The sequence below is a fragment of the Vidua macroura genome, chromosome 3 (assembly GCF_024509145.1).
Source record: "Vidua macroura isolate BioBank_ID:100142 chromosome 3, ASM2450914v1, whole genome shotgun sequence".
NCBI classification, from domain to species: Eukaryota; Metazoa; Chordata; class Aves; order Passeriformes; family Viduidae; genus Vidua; species Vidua macroura.
This window is the reverse complement of record NC_071573.1, coordinates 18,606,082-18,626,988: the sequence shown is the minus strand read 5'-3', so window position 1 is coordinate 18,626,988 and position 20,907 is coordinate 18,606,082. Positions and strand designations below refer to the sequence as shown.

At 36.1% G+C, this 20,907-nt stretch overlaps 1 protein-coding gene across 1 annotated transcript in view; it reads right to left on the bottom strand.

Annotated features, from left to right (window-relative positions):
* Positions 1-20,907, bottom strand: part of ZFAND3 (zinc finger AN1-type containing 3) — a 131,815-nt gene that overhangs the window by 77,397 nt on the left and 33,511 nt on the right. The window contains exon 3 of the mRNA XM_053972622.1: positions 19,553-19,579. Coding sequence (XP_053828597.1) covers positions 19,553-19,579 — 27 coding nt within the window. The remainder of the gene's footprint in view (positions 1-19,552; positions 19,580-20,907) is intronic.

Sequence of the window (20,907 nt, the reverse complement as noted above, 5' to 3'; positions counted from 1 at the left end):
ATCAGATTGCTTGTCTAATTTCAGGCATTACAATAAAGAGAACTATATATGAAACAATAACCCACGCTAAGAAGGTAAATTCATTGGAAAAGGTCACAACTGAGCCAATACAACCAGCATTCAAGGACACTGTGTATTTAGGGCAGACGAGCAGCTAGGCTAGAACACAATCCCACCAGAAGATCACATAATATGAGGGAGAATTGAGAGAATGCCCGAGAACTTGCTGAGTAAAACATTTACCATGAAGGGCTGCCAACAGCTTGGAAGCCGTCCTCTGTAATATTTAAATACAAATGGACAGCCTTTAAACACACTGGGCATAGGTTTTTGTAATCCTTACAACATTCCACAATAAAGATGAATTTAGTATTAACAGAGACTATCTCTGGATTTTTCTTAAAGACACCATGCAATATTAGTTTCTCTCATAAATTTCAAGACATTACCCTTTTGTTTAAAAACATTCTCCTTTTAAAACTAATTTTATGGGGATTTTTGTTTCACATCCATTACACTGAAAACTAACTCCAATTTTTGCTTTGTAATAATGACAAGCACTAAAAGTAAATGGAGTATAAGTGTAAGATTGAAGCCTTTCTCCAGTGCAAATATTTGTGCATGTTTACACTTTGGGACAAAATGTATTCTAGCCCATATTCTGTACTCAAAACTAGGGTATGACAACTGACAAATTAAAGGAAGTGTATTTATAAAACATTTGTTTTCTTCTCACATGGACAATATTGCATAGATATAATCAGCCCCCAGGGACTGCAAGAGCCAATAGATTCCACTATGGCCCTTACACAGGATAGTGCATCAACAGAACTAGTATTATTTTGGTAATGTCTCCAGCATTATGGTGCTGCCACCTTCCCTTTTCTGTTTTCGCTTCTCAATCTTCCATTCATTCGCTGTCAAGCAATGCAGCTGATCAATTCTTATCTCACTATTAGCAATGGAGAAATTTTCTACTTAGAACTGTTGAGGAAGTAGAGGGCACACTTCAGGCCATGGTGAACACATTTCCCCTCTATTTTTAAACAGATGCATGATGTCCTTACACATTTAATGAGCCTTTCACCAGGGAAAGAAAATAAATTATGCACAGAATATGGATAAAGTAGAGAATGTCCTCTTGCAAAGGTCCATCCAGAACTCCAGTAAGAGGTGAAGACATTTTGTTGTTCTATCAAATGTTTCATGTATGTTGTTAGAAAGTAGATGAAAAGGCATTTTACTGATTAAACATTCTCATTACCTACAATGACAGGTAACACAAATAAAATGCTCCAGTAGTTACTCCTAGAAAGGAGTGTGTCTTCAATCAATGAATAAAACTTGAAATGAGGAATACATCCTCTTTTTTCTGAGACTGGGATAGGAGTCACTTACTTCTATGGAAACAGCCAAAACAGGAGGCTCTCAGCATCTGAGAAACTTATGTAACTACATGGGAAACTAATATAAGTAAATGGCTGTGCACACATGCACACAGTCTTTCTCTCTCTCCTAAGACACCACAACCATATAATATAATTTGGAAACCAGAAAAAAAATCTATTCCATCAAATTATGACAAATTAAAAGTCTTTGGAAAGAATCTGCTCTCAAAGTTAAAAACCAATATATTTTGCCTTAAGAAAAAAACCAAGCAACAGTTTCAATGGTTTCCCACCATCAGTATTTCCAAAAGCTATTATATTCTACACCGTTTTACAGGACAAGCATGCCTTTTACAGCCTCAGGCAGAAAACCCTTCCCCACTGCCACCTATACTGAGTTCTGCACTTCCACCTCTCTGGTAGTTCCTTGTCTTGCTTTGATGAATTCAAGAAAATCCAAACATTTAGTAGAGGAGCTTCTGTTCAGAAAGAAAATACAGGAACAGTTATTTTTAAAGCAGTTTACTCTCAACAAATCCAAAATATACTATATATGGGGCCATCTCATCAATAAAAAGAAAATACCCTGATGTGTACATGCTTGCATACTTCATGAGCATTAGCTGAACACTTTTGCTCTCAACATTCCAGGTTCTACCTTGTGAGTAAAAAGCCTGCATCCATACAGAAACTTGAGTGAGTTCTGTGCACCCTGCTTTAACCTGCACTCACATTTTCTCATAAATTCTTTCTCTCTATGACACCAGAAGTTAAAAAGGAAGAGAGAAAATTTTACATCCAGGTATAAAGAGGCAGTTATCTGTAAGGCAGTATTTCAAACCAGACATACATCTGTCATCAAAACATGTCTCCCTCTTCTGCACCATGCAAGGAACTCCCTTTAAAAGCCCACATGAGCTCCACATTGAGAAGAGGAACCAAAACTCATCCTTTCAAAAAGTAATCTTCACATTTTTCCATACAATCTATTCAGCTATGTATTTCCCTTTCCCATGCTACTTGCTCAGGATCACAATCTCAGACAAGATCAATGTTCATTGAACTATGCCAATAACAGAACAGTGTGAAAGAAGGGTGATTCCTCAGACTGAGGTGGATGAAGTACCAGTCACCTCTCCTCCTTTTAATGTTAAGAAAGTTTACTCTGTGCCCTGCTTTTATTCATACAGGACACAGCTATATCTTTGACTGAAGCACACAGAAATTACAATGCCTACTGCCTAAATAGTGGAAAATCCACACAATGAAATTCCATAAACACTATTGCTGGTAAAATGAAAACTTGGTAAAATGAAACTGAAATTAGCATCCAGTTTTTTTCAGTTTTAATAAGATGACCTAGAAGATTCATTATTGTGACTAGAGCACTAGGGAGTAAAGAATTTTTTATGCTTCCTAATAACTTTTCATCACCAGTGGTATCACATGGTACCACCAACTTATGTAGACTCAGTTGTTTTAAAATTTACTAATTACTGAGTAGCTTTGTTGTGCTCCAAGAGAGTAGTGTGATCTTCCACCCTAGATGACAACCCTACATAAGTGAATACAATACCATTGTTTATTGCTTTTAAGAAACTTGACAGGAATGGTGTGAAATACTGGCCCATTGAAAATAAACGGCAACACAAATTTTTGTCAATATGTTTAAACTGAATCCTAAGATTCAATATAAATTCTCAAACTTTTATTTGTATTTTACACAATTCTCTCATCTCTTTAGCCCTGTGGATAGAGCTCTGTATATTCACTTCACTGGCTACTGGCAGAAGACAAGCTGGAGATCCAATTCCTCCAAAATGTCCAGGGGAGACAGATACAAGCTACTGAACTAAAATTAAAATTAAATATTAACGTTTTGCAAAAGGGAGCACAGTTTCTCTACAGATTCTCTTCCAGTTAGCTCCTATACCTTTCACAATTTGTCTGTCAGTACCTAGTAAATTAACCCTACCCTAAATTTTTAATCATGGAGCAGTCCCATATCACACACACACACTATTGCCAGGTTCGAGTTAAGATTAATTTTCAGTTTCTTTGCAAAAGTAATAAGCATACATACAGAAAAGAAACCACTTACTCTACTCATAGCCCAGTATATTTCAAGCGTGAACATATCTGAAAGCTTCAGTCAGAAATGAAAACAGTTTTGAAATCTCATTATAAGAGTTAAAGAAAAGGCCCAATCAATTTAAACACCAGACAGCACAGATGCAGAAAAATCCTTCAAAAATGAAGTTCACATTTACCACTTATATCTACATGGAAAAAGGTGACAGGAAATGACTTACCAGATTAACAAAGTATAAAAATTTTTAAGGTTTCACTTATTTTCTCTCAGTGAAAAACAATAGGAGCATGCTGCTCAACATGCTAATGCACACCTGTCTCTCAGAGAACCTTCATATTGGTTTTACAATTCTTGAACATTGTGGGTTTGATTTCAAGAATTTAAAAAGGTTACCAGAGAACACCTGATTTGAAAGGAACACTTTCCACTGATCATACAAGATAGGCAATGTATTGAATCCTAGGGATTAAAACTGCTTCTCAGAAAGCTATCAGAGATACAGATGCTTTCCTTTGACCAATTTGTGCTGCACTGTTAGGTATTTTCACACAGATGACAGATGTGTCATCTTCTCAACTAAACCAGGAAACAAAAAAAGGTGGAGGGACAGGGGCATTACAAAGAACTGTATAGTATAATATAAGGGAATTGTTTCCAGCAGACACCTGCAGACATGGCAGCACAAACTACTGCCATCTGGAACACAGACATCCCAAGCTCAGTCCCTCATTAGATGAAGGCTTTTCTATTCAAACAGGTTCCCCACTTTCTTTTGTGCATTTCTGTAGATCAAGTTGAATAATAAGAACTTTCATGCAAAGCTTAAAAAATAAATAAGGCAATGATCCACTCTAAGTTGGGATCAATCATGAGTACCTTCTAAGGCAGGAGCCATAGCCTATGAGGAAAAAGAAAAAGCTAAGTTAGACTGACAGTTTCATAAGGATTCTTGAAAGAAGACAAGTCCAAGGTAAGGTACATGCCTCAGATTCTTCATGCCTATTGGGGGCCAAGCTACACCTGACATTCTGTGAAGGTCTCACTTCTCAGAAAAAAAGGAGAATGATTAAAAGGAAAAATATAAAAAATTAAAATCAGTGTTACCTATATTTTATTTTTACCCTAGAAAACTCACACTTATGTTTTATGCTTTATTGGTAAGCTAATATATTGACAAATGTTATGCTATTATTTTAAAACCTCTACAAAATCCTCTAGGAGCAAATCTAGCTCAAGTGCAAAAACACATCTGACAACTTTTTTTTTTTTTCTTTTTTTTTTTTTTTTTTCTTTTTTTTCTTTTTTTTTTTTTTTTGTATTTGCAGTGCAATTGTCAGGTTTTAAACACATGTATTTCAACTTCTTTTGGTATCTCATTTGGTAGACATTAGTGAAATGAGAGTTTTCCCTTTGTTCTTTGAAAAGATGAAGCAATTCCTTGAATTTATTTGCCTTTAATCCTCAAAACAATTTCTGTAGCCCACACCAGATGCCAAAAAAGAGTATGAGAAATTCTGTATCATCTGCAGATGGACAAGGTAATCAAAATGGTTTTACTACACTAGGTTATGGCTTCTGTAGAAGCTTTCTTCATAAGCGTCATAACAGCAAGACTCAGTCCCACCATATGAGCACACAACTTGGACTTTCAGTAGAAAAGTTTCCAACTACTGCTTCTGTGATCTAAATTTGAGCAGTATCAGCTGAAGAAACTAACTCTAATCCTAACTTTCCCATCTCAACCTAGCACTCCATCCAGCGCATGACTGCTTTTAACTCCTGGTTAAAACCAGCAGTTTGTACCAAAAGTCTCAGGCACAACACTATTAAAACCAATGTTAACCAAATTTCATTTTACAACTCAGCCAGTTGAGTATCATTTGAAGACATTAACTTTAACCAAATGCATTAAAAGAATACACCTTATATAATTCTGTTGTTACTCTACAAGGGAGCAAGTAGATGACAGGACACTAGAAAAACTCTGGAAAACCACAATTATCCCACAGAACAAACTGAAAACTATTTTCTTTTTCCTCAGCTGCCGTGTGCTGGCCATCCCACTAGGACAAAAAAACCACAACAAATCCAAAACAGTAAGAATAAATCCCCACTTGCCTAAGAAATGCAGCACGTTCTGAATGCCCAACTTAAAAACTATCCAAAAACTGATAGTCTAGGGCTTATTATTGGCTTATTATTGGCTTATTATATAGGGCTTCTGTCTAGGGCTCATAATTGGTGAATTATTTTTCCATTCACCTTTTCTGCTGTTGTAAAACTGTTGAGTGGTTTTCTCGTACACACCATCCCCCTTGGCAGAAATCTGTGCTCCACCCCTTATCAAATACCAACTCACCTACATTTATACCTAAACTTTGTCTCAGGGCTGTAAGCCTTCAAGTAGGATGATTAAATTATCTTATAAGCAAAACAAATAATTTCTTTCCACATCAAGAACCTCTAATTGGTTATGCTGAGCACTCCAGCTCCATCTATACAGACCTACCTCTTTTCTAAAGTTAAAAGCAAATGCTTCATCTCGAGTATTCAGAAATTTTTACGAAGTATTCATCAGACACAGGATTATAAAGTTTTCCCACCTCTTCATACACTGCACAAAATTTGCATCACCAGTGTCATAAGGCAGTTATTGAAAAGGCATTATCATGCTCACTAAAAGCAGAACTCTGAAGAGTTGTTTTCCCTTGGAGTACTGATACAGATGACAAGAATATCTCCTCTTCCTCATGAATTTGCCCTTTTCTCACTGTGATTTCCACTTATCCTTCTCTTCTGCATTCCCCTGCTGCTTTGAATGCTCCACAAGCACTTTTTCATACATGAAAGCAAAACAAAATCATACACTGATTTTACATTATAATCTTTCCAGTTGAATTCTACTTCAAGGAAAGTATTTAAACAATTAATTTTCATGTACCAGCAATAAGATTTTTTTCCATTATGTTCCAATCTGAAGACAAGAACAAATCCAGTAACAGAACGTCAACATTAATTTAAGAGAAGAAGAAAAATTACTTAATAACACTGCAGAAGGATACTATTCTTCAATAGATCATGGAGGCATAAAATTTTCAACAAATTTATCCTTGTACCACTGTATATTCCTGCTAATAGGCCAGGGCACAACTGAAAAATTGTTAATACCTTGCTGCACAAACTTAAATAGTGGAAAAAGAAACTAACTTTTATAGTCTCCGTTTCCCTTATCAGCAGTAAAACTGGGGAAAGAGGCAGGAAGTCTCCTACTTGCTTTCTCTTGAGCAAAGGGCAGAAAATGAGTTGCAGTTAACCATGAAATGCAACTCCATATTCTATTTAATAAGTGATACTAAATACTACTATAGACATGTTCTAGCGAAGAAAGCTGTGCACCTAGAGAGCCAAAACAGGACAGAAAAGCAGCAATAGTAATTTGCTGCTAGTTTCATCCAACCAACTGGAACCTGCAGGTACATTCAAAACTCAGGAAACTTTCTCTTCAACAACTATATCCAATAACCACTTATCCAGGTATGGATAAGTGTTTTGTAAATGTGCTCGTGTCCTTACTAGTATACAGTACCTTGCTGAATGCAATATAAGGCACAATATAAAAGGAAATAAGAGTTTTCTAACACAAGGGAGGGGAGAAAAAAAAAGTCTGGTTTGGACACAGTAAATGCCATGTCACTTTAACTTCTCTACCCACCCAACCCTGAGTCTTTCAGAGAATGGGGAACCAGAGAGGGAAGAAGGTGGCCCAGACATATGCTAAGCTAAAGGGCCTCCACTGAGAGTCTAGAAGCTAAAGCTCCTTTTGGCTAAGCAAAAAAAAAGGCAGCAAACATCTCAACCCTTGCAGTTAGTTGCTTACACAGGTTCTACAGAATGTCAGCCTCAAACCTGATGGAGAACACAACAGAACATGGGATTTCTCCGCCTGCTCAAGAATACAATCTCACAGTAATAGGATTCTCCTCAATTTTCAGGGCCTGAATTCCTTTGAGTTTCACTAAGAAAAGAGAAATGGAAGAAACAGGTTCTAACCTGGCAGCTCTAGAAAGAGTTTTCAGACTTTAAACTTAAAAATGTTATTCTAATCCTGGTTCACAAGGATGCATTTTAGCTAAAATGTGTTATTATTTGGTGAACATGTTTAAAGACTGATTCTTAGTCACTGTTAATATTTAAGAATGAAATTTAGAACTTCTTTTTGTTAACTAAAAAAACTAAGGGCTACATAATTCATTTACAAAATAATTAAGCTTAGTATTTGTCCTTTTTGTTAGATACTTACTGTTTTCTAGTTCATTTGTCTATTCATGGTTTAGGAATACAGCAAACTGGAATTTCACAGAAGGTTCACAAACACAGGAACTTAAAATTGATTATTTAGTTGAATAAGACATTATCTCAAATGCTTTGTACATTTATTTAGAGGCACTACTACTGTTAGTAAAAATGACTGCTTTTATGATAGTAAAATGTTAGTAAAAATTTCACAGAAATCATCTTCAATTTGAATTTTTATTAATTATGTGCCATCACATCAACACAATTATCTGCTTCTTTTTTTTAAAAAAAGAAAGTAGCTAGACTCTTATTTGAACACCTTGCTAAAAGTCTAACTAAAGAACAAGCTGTCATAAGACAATACAAGATTTAGTACTTTAATTATTTTCTGAAGTGTCCTAAATGAACATACACTTTCAAGTCCTACTGACAACATCATCTTCAGAAGTCTGAAGTGAATGAGCCATGAGTTTCCCTTCCTTTTAAGTTAAGGCATGATTAATTTCTCCGGCCCAGGTGTGTGGATGGAGTGACAACTGACCATTCTGTCTGCAGGGAGTTACTGCAGCTTGCTGTATGGAAGAGAAAACAGTTTCAAGTTAAAATAATTACTCCTGCTCTCCTGTAAATGGACATTCTCTACTTTGTTACAGTACCTGCAGAAAAGACCACAATAAGTATCTTAAAATTCCTTTCACCAAGGCATGGTCAGCAGTACACAGTGCTGCTCACAATGTCAGATGTTTATGCAGTACTAACTCACAATAAATATCTTATAAATCAACTGCAAAATAGCTTTCTTTCTGTCAAAAAAGAGCTCAAGTGGGAACAAATGCATGAAATCTGACCTTTACATGAAGAAAAGCTCATTTAGTTACTACCAAGAAAAAGTGGTTCAGTTACAAAAGCTTTCAGCACTCTGCATTTCTAGATCTACTAGATGAACATTCCTATATACTTTTCCTCAGCTAGAGCATATCAGGACCCTTTCAAAGAAAGAGAAAGAAAAAAAAAAAAACGGGAAAAAAGGACAGAGATGCACTGGAGAGAGACCTACTGCTACCCACATATATTGATTTGGAGAATATTACCAGCCATCTTGATTTTGGATTCAGACATACTCTTTTTTACAATTCAGTTGGGCACAGATTTTAGAGTTCATTTAGTAAAAGAGAAAATATTCATACTGGAACACTAGCTGCAGCCACATAGCAGCTATGATTTTCATGTGCCGATTATCAGAACAAGTCACTGCTATGTCTATCTTACATTAAACCTTTACAGACAGAAGTCTCCAGTTATACAATAATTTTAACTCTTTTGAAATAGTAATTATGGACACTAACAGAAGCAGTGCAGAATGAAAAATAATGTTTGAGCAATTTCTAAACATTAACTTATCTGCATCAATTGAGTAGATGTCAACATTCATTGTATGCATTTGCATTTTTGGGGTTATTTACACCTATCAGAATTTTCTCTAGATATTACTGAGTCTCTAGGAAAAAAAAAAAAATAAGCCAGCATTGTCAAACTCTAGCTTTCAAATTGCTGCTCAAAGTGTTTCAGCAGATGGCAGCTCTTCTGAGAACTTGAAGCTAAGCACTGACTTTTCTGAGGCACAGAAAATGTCATGGTGAAAGACTCTATTCACCTACACTGGGATCAACTTTCTATTTCTTCACGTATTGCAGGGCAAGACATATCAACAGAGGAGAATGAAAGCTTGTCTATGAAGACCAGTAATGCTATACTAAATATTGCTAGAAGACAAAGGTAAATAGCACAGTGTATTTCCTTCTCAGCCTGGAAATGAGCCAGACTGGTATTTACCTCCACAAACACCCTGTAAGCAAAACACAAGACAGAAGGCAAAACTCCAGCGTCTTTTGTTAAAAGAGCAAAGTCTGTAACTTACAGAATTACCAAAAAAGAAATGAGTCTTTTATTGCTGATTGAGCTCACTACAAACAACTTCTAGTGAATACCATGTCCACTTCAAGCAATCATTTGAGATGTAAAAGTGTACTTTTGGTCATTTCTAATGCTTACCAACCTCCCAAGACATCTATTGTCTGCTCATAATTTGCTCTCCACTTATATGGGACCTTTTCCACAGAGCTGGACAGAAATGCCCCAATCCCAAAATATAAAGCTCCAGTTATTTAGGAGCTGACACCTAATAAAAATGCCGCCAATGTTGCTAAGCTATTAATGCAGATAAATGCACATAAATACAAAATAAATGTTTAGAAAGCTCCAAGGTTCTTCCTTATGCATTGGATCATTAACCTTGCACATCATGAAATTCATCTGTTCACTTATTCAAGTAGTAAATAGTTAGGATGTGGGTAAAATTAGTAGTTAAAAATATACAAACTAGAGGCTCCTTCCACATTTGTCTGATCACATTTGTCTGATCCTTTAATGAAAAGAAGAGAGTAAAAAAATCTTACATTATGTTCTGAAGACTATTACTAGAGCTGCTTTTGTTGCAATAAGAAAAGAGCAATCTCAGAAGATGGGACTCTACAGAAGTCCCCAATCAGGTTGTTTGTTCAGCTTCAGCATTTCTGATCAACGGTGACAGAGCATTTGTGTCCAACCTGACTGCCACCCAACAGCTCAGAATCAACACTCCTGATTCATGGTTTCCAAATGCTTTGGCCCAGTAACAGTTAACAGTTCCACATAACTGCATTTATTTATACTAGAAGATTGGGGGTAGCATTACAGGATGGCAAAATCCTCCACTGAGCTTGAAAAGTCAAGCAGTCTGAAATAAGGAAGTGCCTGATCTAATAAATTTTTTGCACTTGTGATCTGACCTCTTTATTTAATTTTAAATTACTTTCATAATGCATGCAAGTCACAGAACTTCTCTTTTAGAGAGGACCCTTAACTTCCTTACTGGATAGAATGAAGGACATTCAAAACATACAATTGGAATTTCAGAGAAAGCAAAGCAAAGCTCCTTTCTGCTCTTGACTGTTTTAGGACGATTCCAAGGAAAAACCCCAAGGACGATTCCAAAGAAAAATCAAAGATAACTAAATTCTACCTACTTTCTCTGCTACAAAATTTTGACATGACTTTTATAATGTATTTATTGTATTTATTTTCAGGATGTTCAAAGGTATTCTTAGGTTCACCAAGAGAAGCATTAAATACCTTTGCAGTTCCACAGAGGTATGGAGGTGTGTACTTTTAATGCTTAAAGCATCAAAAAATTTTATGTCTTGGGGGAGGGAGATTAAGAAAGGACTGCAGTTATAAGGCTTCTCAACGTTGATACCCAATATCTTTGGATGTTTGGCATTTGTGCTTTAGATGCTTATCTATGTACAGTGAACAAAAACATCACCACCTCTGACTCACACAAATGTCAAGATGGTAAATTACTTGTTTTCTTGAAGCACTAGGGGGCTAATGAGTTCTTTAAAGAAATTCTCTAAAGAAAATAATTATTCTCTATTCAGCTCAATGTGCAAATGTCATCCCTATAATGTTGCAATTAAGAAGGCATACCTTAATATTACTTAGTGGTAAGGGGGCCTATTCATTAGAAATACTACCGACCATGGTGCATTCAGAACCCCAAGCATCCTCACGTCAAGACAGAGTAGCTGTTTAAAGGAGATATTTTCAGCAAACAGAGCTTACCTAGATGGTATTTAATGACTTGTGATTTAAACCAAGAGATTAGGCCAATAATCTTGTGCTTTCCTGTACCCTGATCCTTTTATCATAATTAAAAAACAGTTACAATGCATACACACAGATTGGATTAATTATTACAGCACTATAACCTGTCTCGTCATTTCCTAAATCTTCAGTGCCAGATTCAGTCAACAGCCTATGCTTTCTGCAAAGGAAAGGAAGAATATTTTACAGGCTCAACTACCAGAGATGCAGTTATTATTTCAGGTGACTTTTCAAAAAAGGCCTTATCTGTATCTCCAGCATAGGATTACACACACACACCTGCCCCCATAATAAAGAGTCATCTACTTAAAATTAAGGATGAAGACATTCCTGCTGAAAACTGTTTTAAGCTACTTTTTTCTCCCCGACTAATAGTTAAGTGATATTAAATCACTTATTTATTAAGGGATATTTAAATGTGGTAACAAGGAAAAGGATTATCTAAAGGGGTATTTTCCCCCCAATGCTTGCAAAGTAGTCCAACAGTTTATATTTTACCTTTTAAAAATTCCATCTCGTTCAGTGTAAAAGTATAACTTCTTTATCTCTGAAGACAATAGTCATTAAACTTCTCATTTAATTAATACTACATGGAAACTCACTCATAAACTGTTGGGCTTTTTTTAAAAAGGCAGGAAGTTACAGTTGTATTGACTAAATTTGCATGAGCAGTTTGCCCTCTGGTGATTAACTTTGTGAGAACGTTTTGCAATACATATAAGAATATGAATAAACAACGACTGGCATGTTTGCAGGCTCCATAAGAAAAATTATTAAAAGTTTTAAAATAAATGGTATGCATTAATTGTAGCAGTGCAGTATGATTTCCTTTAAATTAAGAGAGAAACAAACTGGACTGAAGGTAAAAGTGTCAAGAAGATGAAGAAAAGAAATTCAACTGCAGAAAAGACATATACAGAAAAGAACTGAAATTCCAAAATTTTGCCTAAGATTTCTGAAGGCTAAGACAAAACAAAGGAACAAAAGGTCCCTATCTGCATACATTTCTCAAGGGCATGATAAGCAAGTCCAAAATCAGGTTGTCCAAAATCAGCAGGAAAACAGTATCATCTCTCAGTAACCGATGAGGAACAGAAATGCAAGACAAAAAAAACCCAACTTGTCTAGTATCAAAAATAAATCCTCATTGACTGTGAAAAGGAAATCAAGTCAGGATCCTAGCTAGCTGTCTAGCTGCTAGATCACATTTCTTTCATATGAAATGGCTAAAGAACCGAAAAGTCATCACTTCCATTTCATTCTATTATCCAGATCACATTTGTCCCATACACCTGCTTTCCCTAACAGCTTAAATCACCTTAGCAAACAGCTGTACTTCCCTTATAGCTAGCTGCTCAACAAAAAGGTTTTCACAAGAGAGGTTGTTCTTGGTCTTGCCCTACTTGTGTATGCAAGGACTGTTGAAATATTGTCTGAGTTAGCTGCCATGACTGTTCACCTAAATTCTTTCTCACTGTCCTTAGCTAAGAGTTGCTGTTGGACAGTAACTAACTACTTCCATTTGGAGATGCTCAAGCATGTAGACCTACAAGTTAATAGTAATGACAAAGGAAAGGAAATGCTAGGGGTGGAATCTAAGAAAGAATTGCAAAGTAGAGTTAACCTCCTAAATCACTGTTGTGTCTTGCTTGAATTCACCAGGAGGTTTAGTTAGTTTGAAGATCAGTAAAAGCTGGATAATTTCTTCAATGATCAAAAATATTGATCATAAACACACATCTTCCCAGCTACCTCAAAACGGTAACTTTCTCTTGGTCAGCTAGCACATAACCATAGCACTGTAATAAAATAAATGCTGTTTCTAGACTCCTTTCCTTGTAAAGTAACTTCTGAAATCAGCTCTTTCACCATCTGGCACTCCACCTGCTCTCTCTCAGCCTCCTGTGTGGCAGTACAAGGGGAAAGAAAAAGATAGCTGCTAGTCCTCTACAATTTTGATGTGGCATTAACAATCAGAATCCTAGAAAACATGCAGTCAGCTCAACAGATATCCTTATGAATTTCTAAATACTCCTCAGGCAGTAGTGCCTAACATCTCCAATGGCAAACTACATTTTATTTAAAAGACAAACCATGAATCTGCATAATACTTTTTAAAGGAATGAGCTGAATGTTTCTAAAACACTCACTCTGATATTGCCCTCTCTTCTCATGAAGAAAGAGTTAAATATCCTCTTTTTATTCCCTGAAGGCTGCTGATCCCATGCAGAGGTGCCATGTTTTATTTAAAACATGCTCTCTCTCAGTAACCACTTGTTCTAATTGGCAAGGCAAGGCTGGGTCCCCAAAGCACATAGCTCGTTAGATTCAGTTTGGATTACAAAAACACGAAGAAACAAACTGCATTGAAATGTACAAATTAACAGCTTAGGAGTGCACGACACGGACATGGAATTAGATTGTAATATGGAACAAACTCCACAGGGAGGCTAAGGAACAAATCACTAGTGTCTCTATAAACTATAGAAGGGTTCCAAATGAGAAAATACACAAAAGAGAGCACAGACTTTTCCATAAATCAAGCGAATCGCTAAATTAGAAAAAAAAAAGAATAACATTTCTTCTTCTATCTTATGCACACATTTATAAGGGAATGGAGTCATAAAAAAGTTAAATAAATTAAACCCATGGGTTGCACATCCTCTATAGGTAACTCAAATTTCATGCTGGCAAAGTGCAAACATCATGGCAATTAAGTTGTATTTCTAAACATTTTTTTTACATCAACACAGAATCTATACACAAGAGACTAAATTACAGCCAGCGCTTCAACGAGTCATTTGGAAAGGTTACAGGTTAGAAGGGGAACAAGATATTAAGAAAAGAGAAAGAAACTGGCTTTACCATACAGAAAAAAACATACCAGAAAACAAAGCTATGAAAAATTTAAAATAATGTAGGAAAAAAAGGGCTTGAGCACTTTTCTCTGCTTGTAGATCAATCTGTGCAATGGGACTGGCAATCCTGAGATAAGAAAACACATAGAAAACACCAGTGATGTCTTGTCAAGACAGAGCAAAAAATTAAATCAAGACTCTTTTGTAGTCTTTTCAAATAGCCAGCACTAAGTCATATTTTTGCATGGGTGTAGTTTATATTTTTAACAAATGAGCCCCAGTCTAATAGACTGAATTTTGCAAGATACAATCCTACAGCCACTGATGTCCTACAGGGTAGTTTGCTGATAGGATTGATTGACTGTAAAATGATAATAGTTATTAATTAAAAGGCATTCCATTTTACTAGACTGTGTTGTTGAAAAGACACTTATGTGACAGGATAATGCCCCACTAACTTAAAGAGGCCAGAAAGAAGAAAAGAGAAAAAGAAGAATCTGCCCTACCTCAATACACAACATTTGAGTGACAGCTGTGAAAGAAATTCTTTCTTTCACTAACAATTGCACAGAAACTTCATGGGTCTCTCCTCCATCAGTGCTTGCCCCTTCCCACTATTTCATCCAGGCAAAGTTAAAGGAGGATGAAAAGGGACAAAATAATTGAGCACACCAAACCAGCAGCTGAGCCATTGGCCCTGTTGACACCCTTCATTGCACTGCTGTGCACACAGTGCCTTCACACAGCCACATCACGGGAAGGTGAGGGTTGTGCCTTCTACTCAGCATCTTCCACACCTTTTTAAACAATGCACAGCCAAATCCTATCAGTATTGACACAAAGCAACACAGGAGCACTGTACTCTGCAGCTTCCATGCCATGACAATGTAGATATGGACACCTCAAGTAATGTTTTACTAACTTCACTCAACATGTGATCTTAACTCCAGCAAGGCTAGAAAGCTTCAGGTATCCCTCTCTCCCGAATTTCCAATTCTCCTGTATATACTGAGACCTAGGAAGGTACTGTATAAATATGCTAGACGATTTGATTGATATTTACTTTTGACAAATGTAAAATGATTATTCCTAAGCTTAGATCATACAACTGTATTTGAATAAATTAATTGTCTCCTGATTTGTATTTCCCCTCTAAACATTTAAGACTGGTTAGGGTTAAAAGAAGTAAACTAAAAATCCCTTCCTAACCTTTCCACAAAATATTGCCCTGTTTTAACAATACTAACAGAGCTACTAAGATTTTTAAATTTTTTTAAAGCCAAAGAATAATGCGTACTAACAGAGTAAAGGAACGACTGGGGTCAGCAGTGCAAATCAAGAGTATGAATAACTGAAGCAGTTTATCCAATTTTTTCTTAATTCCATTTCATGGTGACTCTCTTTTTCAAGCTTAGCACACATCTCATATTTCAAGCTTACTAATTATGCTAAGACATCTTTTTCCTACCAGGTTTACCCATTTAGAAATTCTTTGGGTACAGAGTAAAAGAAATTGAATGCCAAACAATATCTATGGTTATATCTGAAATGTTACATTCTTTACTAGAAGGTGCTCTAGAAATATGAAACATTTTTGCTGCCACTGTAACAGCTACACAATTTTCCAAAGAAATGTTTAGCTTCAAGCTTGACTGTGTAATAGAAGCTAAAGATGAAGCTTGACTACTTTCAAACCCTAGCCGGTGAGGGCCATTTTTTGTAGCAAGCAGTCCATGTACTTCACAACACAAACGTGAATACAGCAGCAAATTCTAACCTAATGAAGCAACATATTGAGGCACTGGCTTCTATTAGGAGCCAACAAAGGGAATACCACAGTGAAAAAAGAAATGTCTTGTGTAGTGGTAAAGAAAACTAGTTCTTAGTGATGGTTTCAAATTTCTGGAAACACTTCTTGCTGCTTTTCTAACAAAATACTAAAACTCGTGGATTCACATCAGAAATTACATGCGAATGAAAAATACAAACATAACAGATTTGTATCATTCATTTTGGACCGAAAACTTTATGAACACAATGCTGAATGAAGCATAATTTAGTAATTACCATATAATAGGGTACAGCAAAAAAAGCATAATTTGAACTAACAACACGCAAGATGCACCTGCTGAAAAGATTTCCAGTGAGCAAGCTGAAAGCCTGACCAAGAATCAAATCAGCAGTTAAGTAACAGCAAAATCTATTTAGGCAGGAACACTGATTTTTGCCAGCTCATGCTTACAACAGGAGTCATTACTGCAAACGTGGCAGCAGTAATAGACAAGTTCTAAAAAGTTCCCAAGATTTACAAAAACTGAGAGAAAAGGAAATTGTACTATTCAATAAGTCTGAGACACAAAAAACCTGCCAATTTTGTAAACTCCAAAAACTGCGTGTGACTTAAGCATGACAAAATAAAGGTCTGTTCAACAAATGAGGAAGGTTAAGATATGCAAAAAATATGAAGTAACTCCATAGTCAGATATCTAAGTTCAGGCAACAGGTGTATAATCTGACACTTCTAGACTCATATGATACATAGCACATATTAATGTCTATTTTTCTTTTTTACTCCTCATTAGATCAGGAACATAAAAATATAATTCAGGAACATAAAAAATATTATCAAAGTTTCAAAATTTCATAATAACCTAGCATAGAGTTAAGCATACTTATTGAAAATACAGATGCAGTTCTAGCATACTGACTTTCTGCTACTATAATGAAGATTAAAAATTTCTAATTTTTTACTCATCAAGAATCCAGTAATTTAAAAAATGTGTTTTATTTCAACCTAAAAATAAGACTGAACTATGAGTTGAAGCCCCTAAAACTCAGACAATTCTTGGGTTATATGGCTGAATTATTTTTTCAATTTCAGTGACGCTGATCTAGTACTTTGCACAGCTGGATTAAGGGATAGATATCCACCTCTAGAAGTTTCAATTATATGTTCAGACAGAATGCTATGATTTTGCTTCACAAATCCATGAATACTCTAATCATATTTTATCTTCTTCCAGTTTTGCAATTGCATCTCTCCACCAAACCATCCAGTGCTGCACTTACCTTTAGCTTCACACACTACTGAAAAAGCTGAAATCCATTTCCTATACCTCTGTTTCCATTGCTGATAGAACATAACACAAATTAAGCCTTCCAGGCTCACAATCAAATGGATTAAAGACAGTTTGCATTTCTGAGGCGTGATGTAAGTAATAAGTGTAGTCTTTATTGTTTTCTCTATTTAAATTTTTGTTCTTACTCTGTAATAGTTCATTCTGTGACTGTTCCCAGAGGTTCCAATTAAAACTGAATTCTTGGGGTACCAGGTGCTGTTTCCTTGAATGCAGAATTCCTGCCTGGAAGAGTCTACTTTATCAAGTGGCATTTCAAAAAGTACTCAAACAATGTCCCTACCTGAGGTTGATACTAGAATTTCCATAAACCTAATGGGAGCAAAGATAGGTTAATAAAGAGCACTTTTGAAAACTTTAACTCATCACTGTCCTGTATTTAATCACGCAGTTTACTGTATTGAAAGAAGAAAGGCTGCAGCATTCTTGAAAGATGTGGTGTCACTAAGGGAGATACTCTGGCCATAATTTACACTTTTTTACTTACCAGTCTGTATCCTGACCAAAAAAACACAAAAAAACTTTACTGCATTTGTATTCTAGATGCATGGGAAGTCTGAAGCAACAGTATCTTCACCATTTAAGAGTGTATTTATTTGAAGCACTTCAATATGTAGGGTTACTAGCTCTGTATCTGGAGACTCTGAGGCATTAATAACACATTTTGTCAGAACTGAATTGAAGACAGAATGTTGTGAAGTACTTTGCAGAAGTACAATTAACTTGAAATTATTTCAGAGGAGCTCTTGAACATTTCAGAGTCTGTTGCTTCTACAGGGTTTAAGTAAAGCAAGTCAGGTATTCCTTATTGGAACAAGCAGATGGTGTGAAGAGGAGGCAAAGACAGCTGAAAAGGGTAGCTAACTTCAAGCTCTTCTACAGTATTTATCAACCATTATGTGCAAGCTAAGAACTAGTCTGTGGAAAATGAACAGCAATTTTGTGGTTGTACAGAAAAGCTTAGTGAACTTTCTGGATCTAGATGAAAACACTGGGCAGTTACAGGCAAAGGGCTGCATGTATCTGTGCAGTATGCAGTTCATTCTTGCCACAGAAAACTGAACAGCTTACTTCTGTAATAACTTGTGAGCAGTATTCCCACATTTAATGTAAGAAAAAACAAGGAATGTCAGTCTCCCTGCCATATTATCTGGTTGCTTTTGCAGTTTGTCTCATCTTTGAACAAATGTGGGTGAAAATTCAGTGAATTTATTTTGATAATAAATTTAGAAAAGAGAAGCACTTGGTCAAACAATAAGGCAAACTGACATTATTCTTTGCTCCAATTCTGGGCTAATTAATCTGATTTATGTCAAACTTGACCATTTTTTCCCCAAGGGATGGGTGTCATTGTTTAGGAATGGTATTCCTAAATTTAGTGTCCCACTAAAACTCCAAACCACAAGCCGCTCCCTCACTTCCCCCTCCCCTAGTGGCAGGCTGGAGAGGAGAATTGGACACAAAGGTAAAGATCTCAGACTGGGATAACAATTTACTGGAAACAGTAATGAGATAAGAAAATGCATTAACAGAGACAATATTAGTAACAAAAATGTACCAGAAAGAGGAGAGTGGTTCACATGCAAAATGCTCAGAACTGCCATTACCCAACCACTCCCTCTGCCAGAATTTCTTGACTGGAAGGCAACCCCTTCTCCCTGGAGAGTGTCCCTTTCCCCCCGCCCCTGGCAATGAGGTGAGGTGGTACAGAATAACCTGCAGAAAGCAACCCTGTCCTGGCAGAACCAGAACAATGGGGAAGCCAGAAAATGAAGAAGAAAAGAAGACTTCATGCTCATGTGTTTACAAACTCGCTGATAGTTCAGAAAGTCTGAAAAACCTGCTAAGATAAGGAGGTTCCATGAATAAATTGTACTGCACTGTAAACGGAATGTTTCATCCCTTGAGGACTTGTTGCCCTTCTCCCCTGATATATATAAGAAAGGAATGCTTACACAAATATAAGGGTCTTTCCTGCAGTGTGTGTCTCAAATTATTTTTTTTTTTTAAAAGGAAGACTGGATTCTTCCATCTAGAAAAAAATGAACAAAAAAAGTAATTTAAAGAGTTACTAACCTTTTTCATTGTGTGGATTTCTTTTTTCTGAAATAAAGAAAAAGGAAATGATGGTCAAGAGAAATAGTATTTTGAAGTTTTCCCTCTGCTTCAACACATTTGAATAAATAACCTCCCATTTTAAAAGAGAAAAAAGAGGAACTAGTTTTCACATCTCTTCTCTGGAGTGCCTGAAACAGTGAAAAACATCTTTCAACACCTTACTTGCCTAAAATCTTGCTACCAGTGGTGGTTAAATTTACAGAAACAGGAGTACATATCTTTCTGTATCAGTATGTAGCTAGAAACCCAGTATAGAAAATATGCTAAAAATATTTCAGTAACATCAGGGGAAAAAAAGAAAAATAGAAAACCACTTTTATGTTGGAATGATGACAATGAGAGGTTTTGAGTTATGACTCCAACAGAGTTGGAGTAGTTTTAATGCTACTTGTTGAAGGAACCATAGTTAAGATAAACTTGCCTTTTTCCACAGTACCTTCTACAGTACCTTTATTCAAACCACTAGCAGCTCTTTATGTTATTAAAACTCTTCCAAAGACTTATGTCATTAAAAGAAACAGGCTCTAAGGAACATCTTGAAAATTTAAAAACATAAGCTCTCCCACCCCCACCCCGCCAATCACAAAAGGTCTCATCTTAAAATTTTACAGCAGAGAAAAATTAACTTTATCAGAGGCAATGGCATTTCAGAAAAATTGCAGAATAGAAGCCAAGAACTTGTCTTTAAAAAGAAACAAAATTACAAACAAACAAACAAACAAACAAAATGCTCTGCCTAATGCCTGGTCTCCTGGCTATGAAGTGTTGGGTACGCTGCTAAACTCAGCAAATGAGGGATGGGCTGTTTTGACATCTTAGGATCTGCATTGCTGAGTACACAAACACAGTTACTTACAGTGCTAATATGCACATAACAGTCCTACTGAGTCCTACTGTTTGTGGCTGTGGTCAGTAGGGAAAGAGTACAAGAAATGACTTATACTTTCTTCAATATACCATTTCCAGAGACCCAAGCCTTTGGAAAACAGCCAGAGAAATACATTTTGCTGAACAACCTTTTAGCAATCTTTATTTCCCAGATGTTTGTTTAATGAAGTGATGCTGAACCCAAGATCTGAAATCTAAGTTAAAATAAATTTTTTGCTTTAAAAATGCTAAATAAGCTTTAAAGTTAAAAAAAAAATGCTGGACCTTTTAAAATTTTATCTGTTGCCCCAAGGCAATTAAAAATCATGAGCTATGACAGGACCTTAATTACAATTAAAAGTAAGCTTACAATACCAATACCAAAAAAATTAATTCAGAAGGGCAAAACCAGAAGCTGCTAACAGCAAAAGGTCAAAAACAGTTAC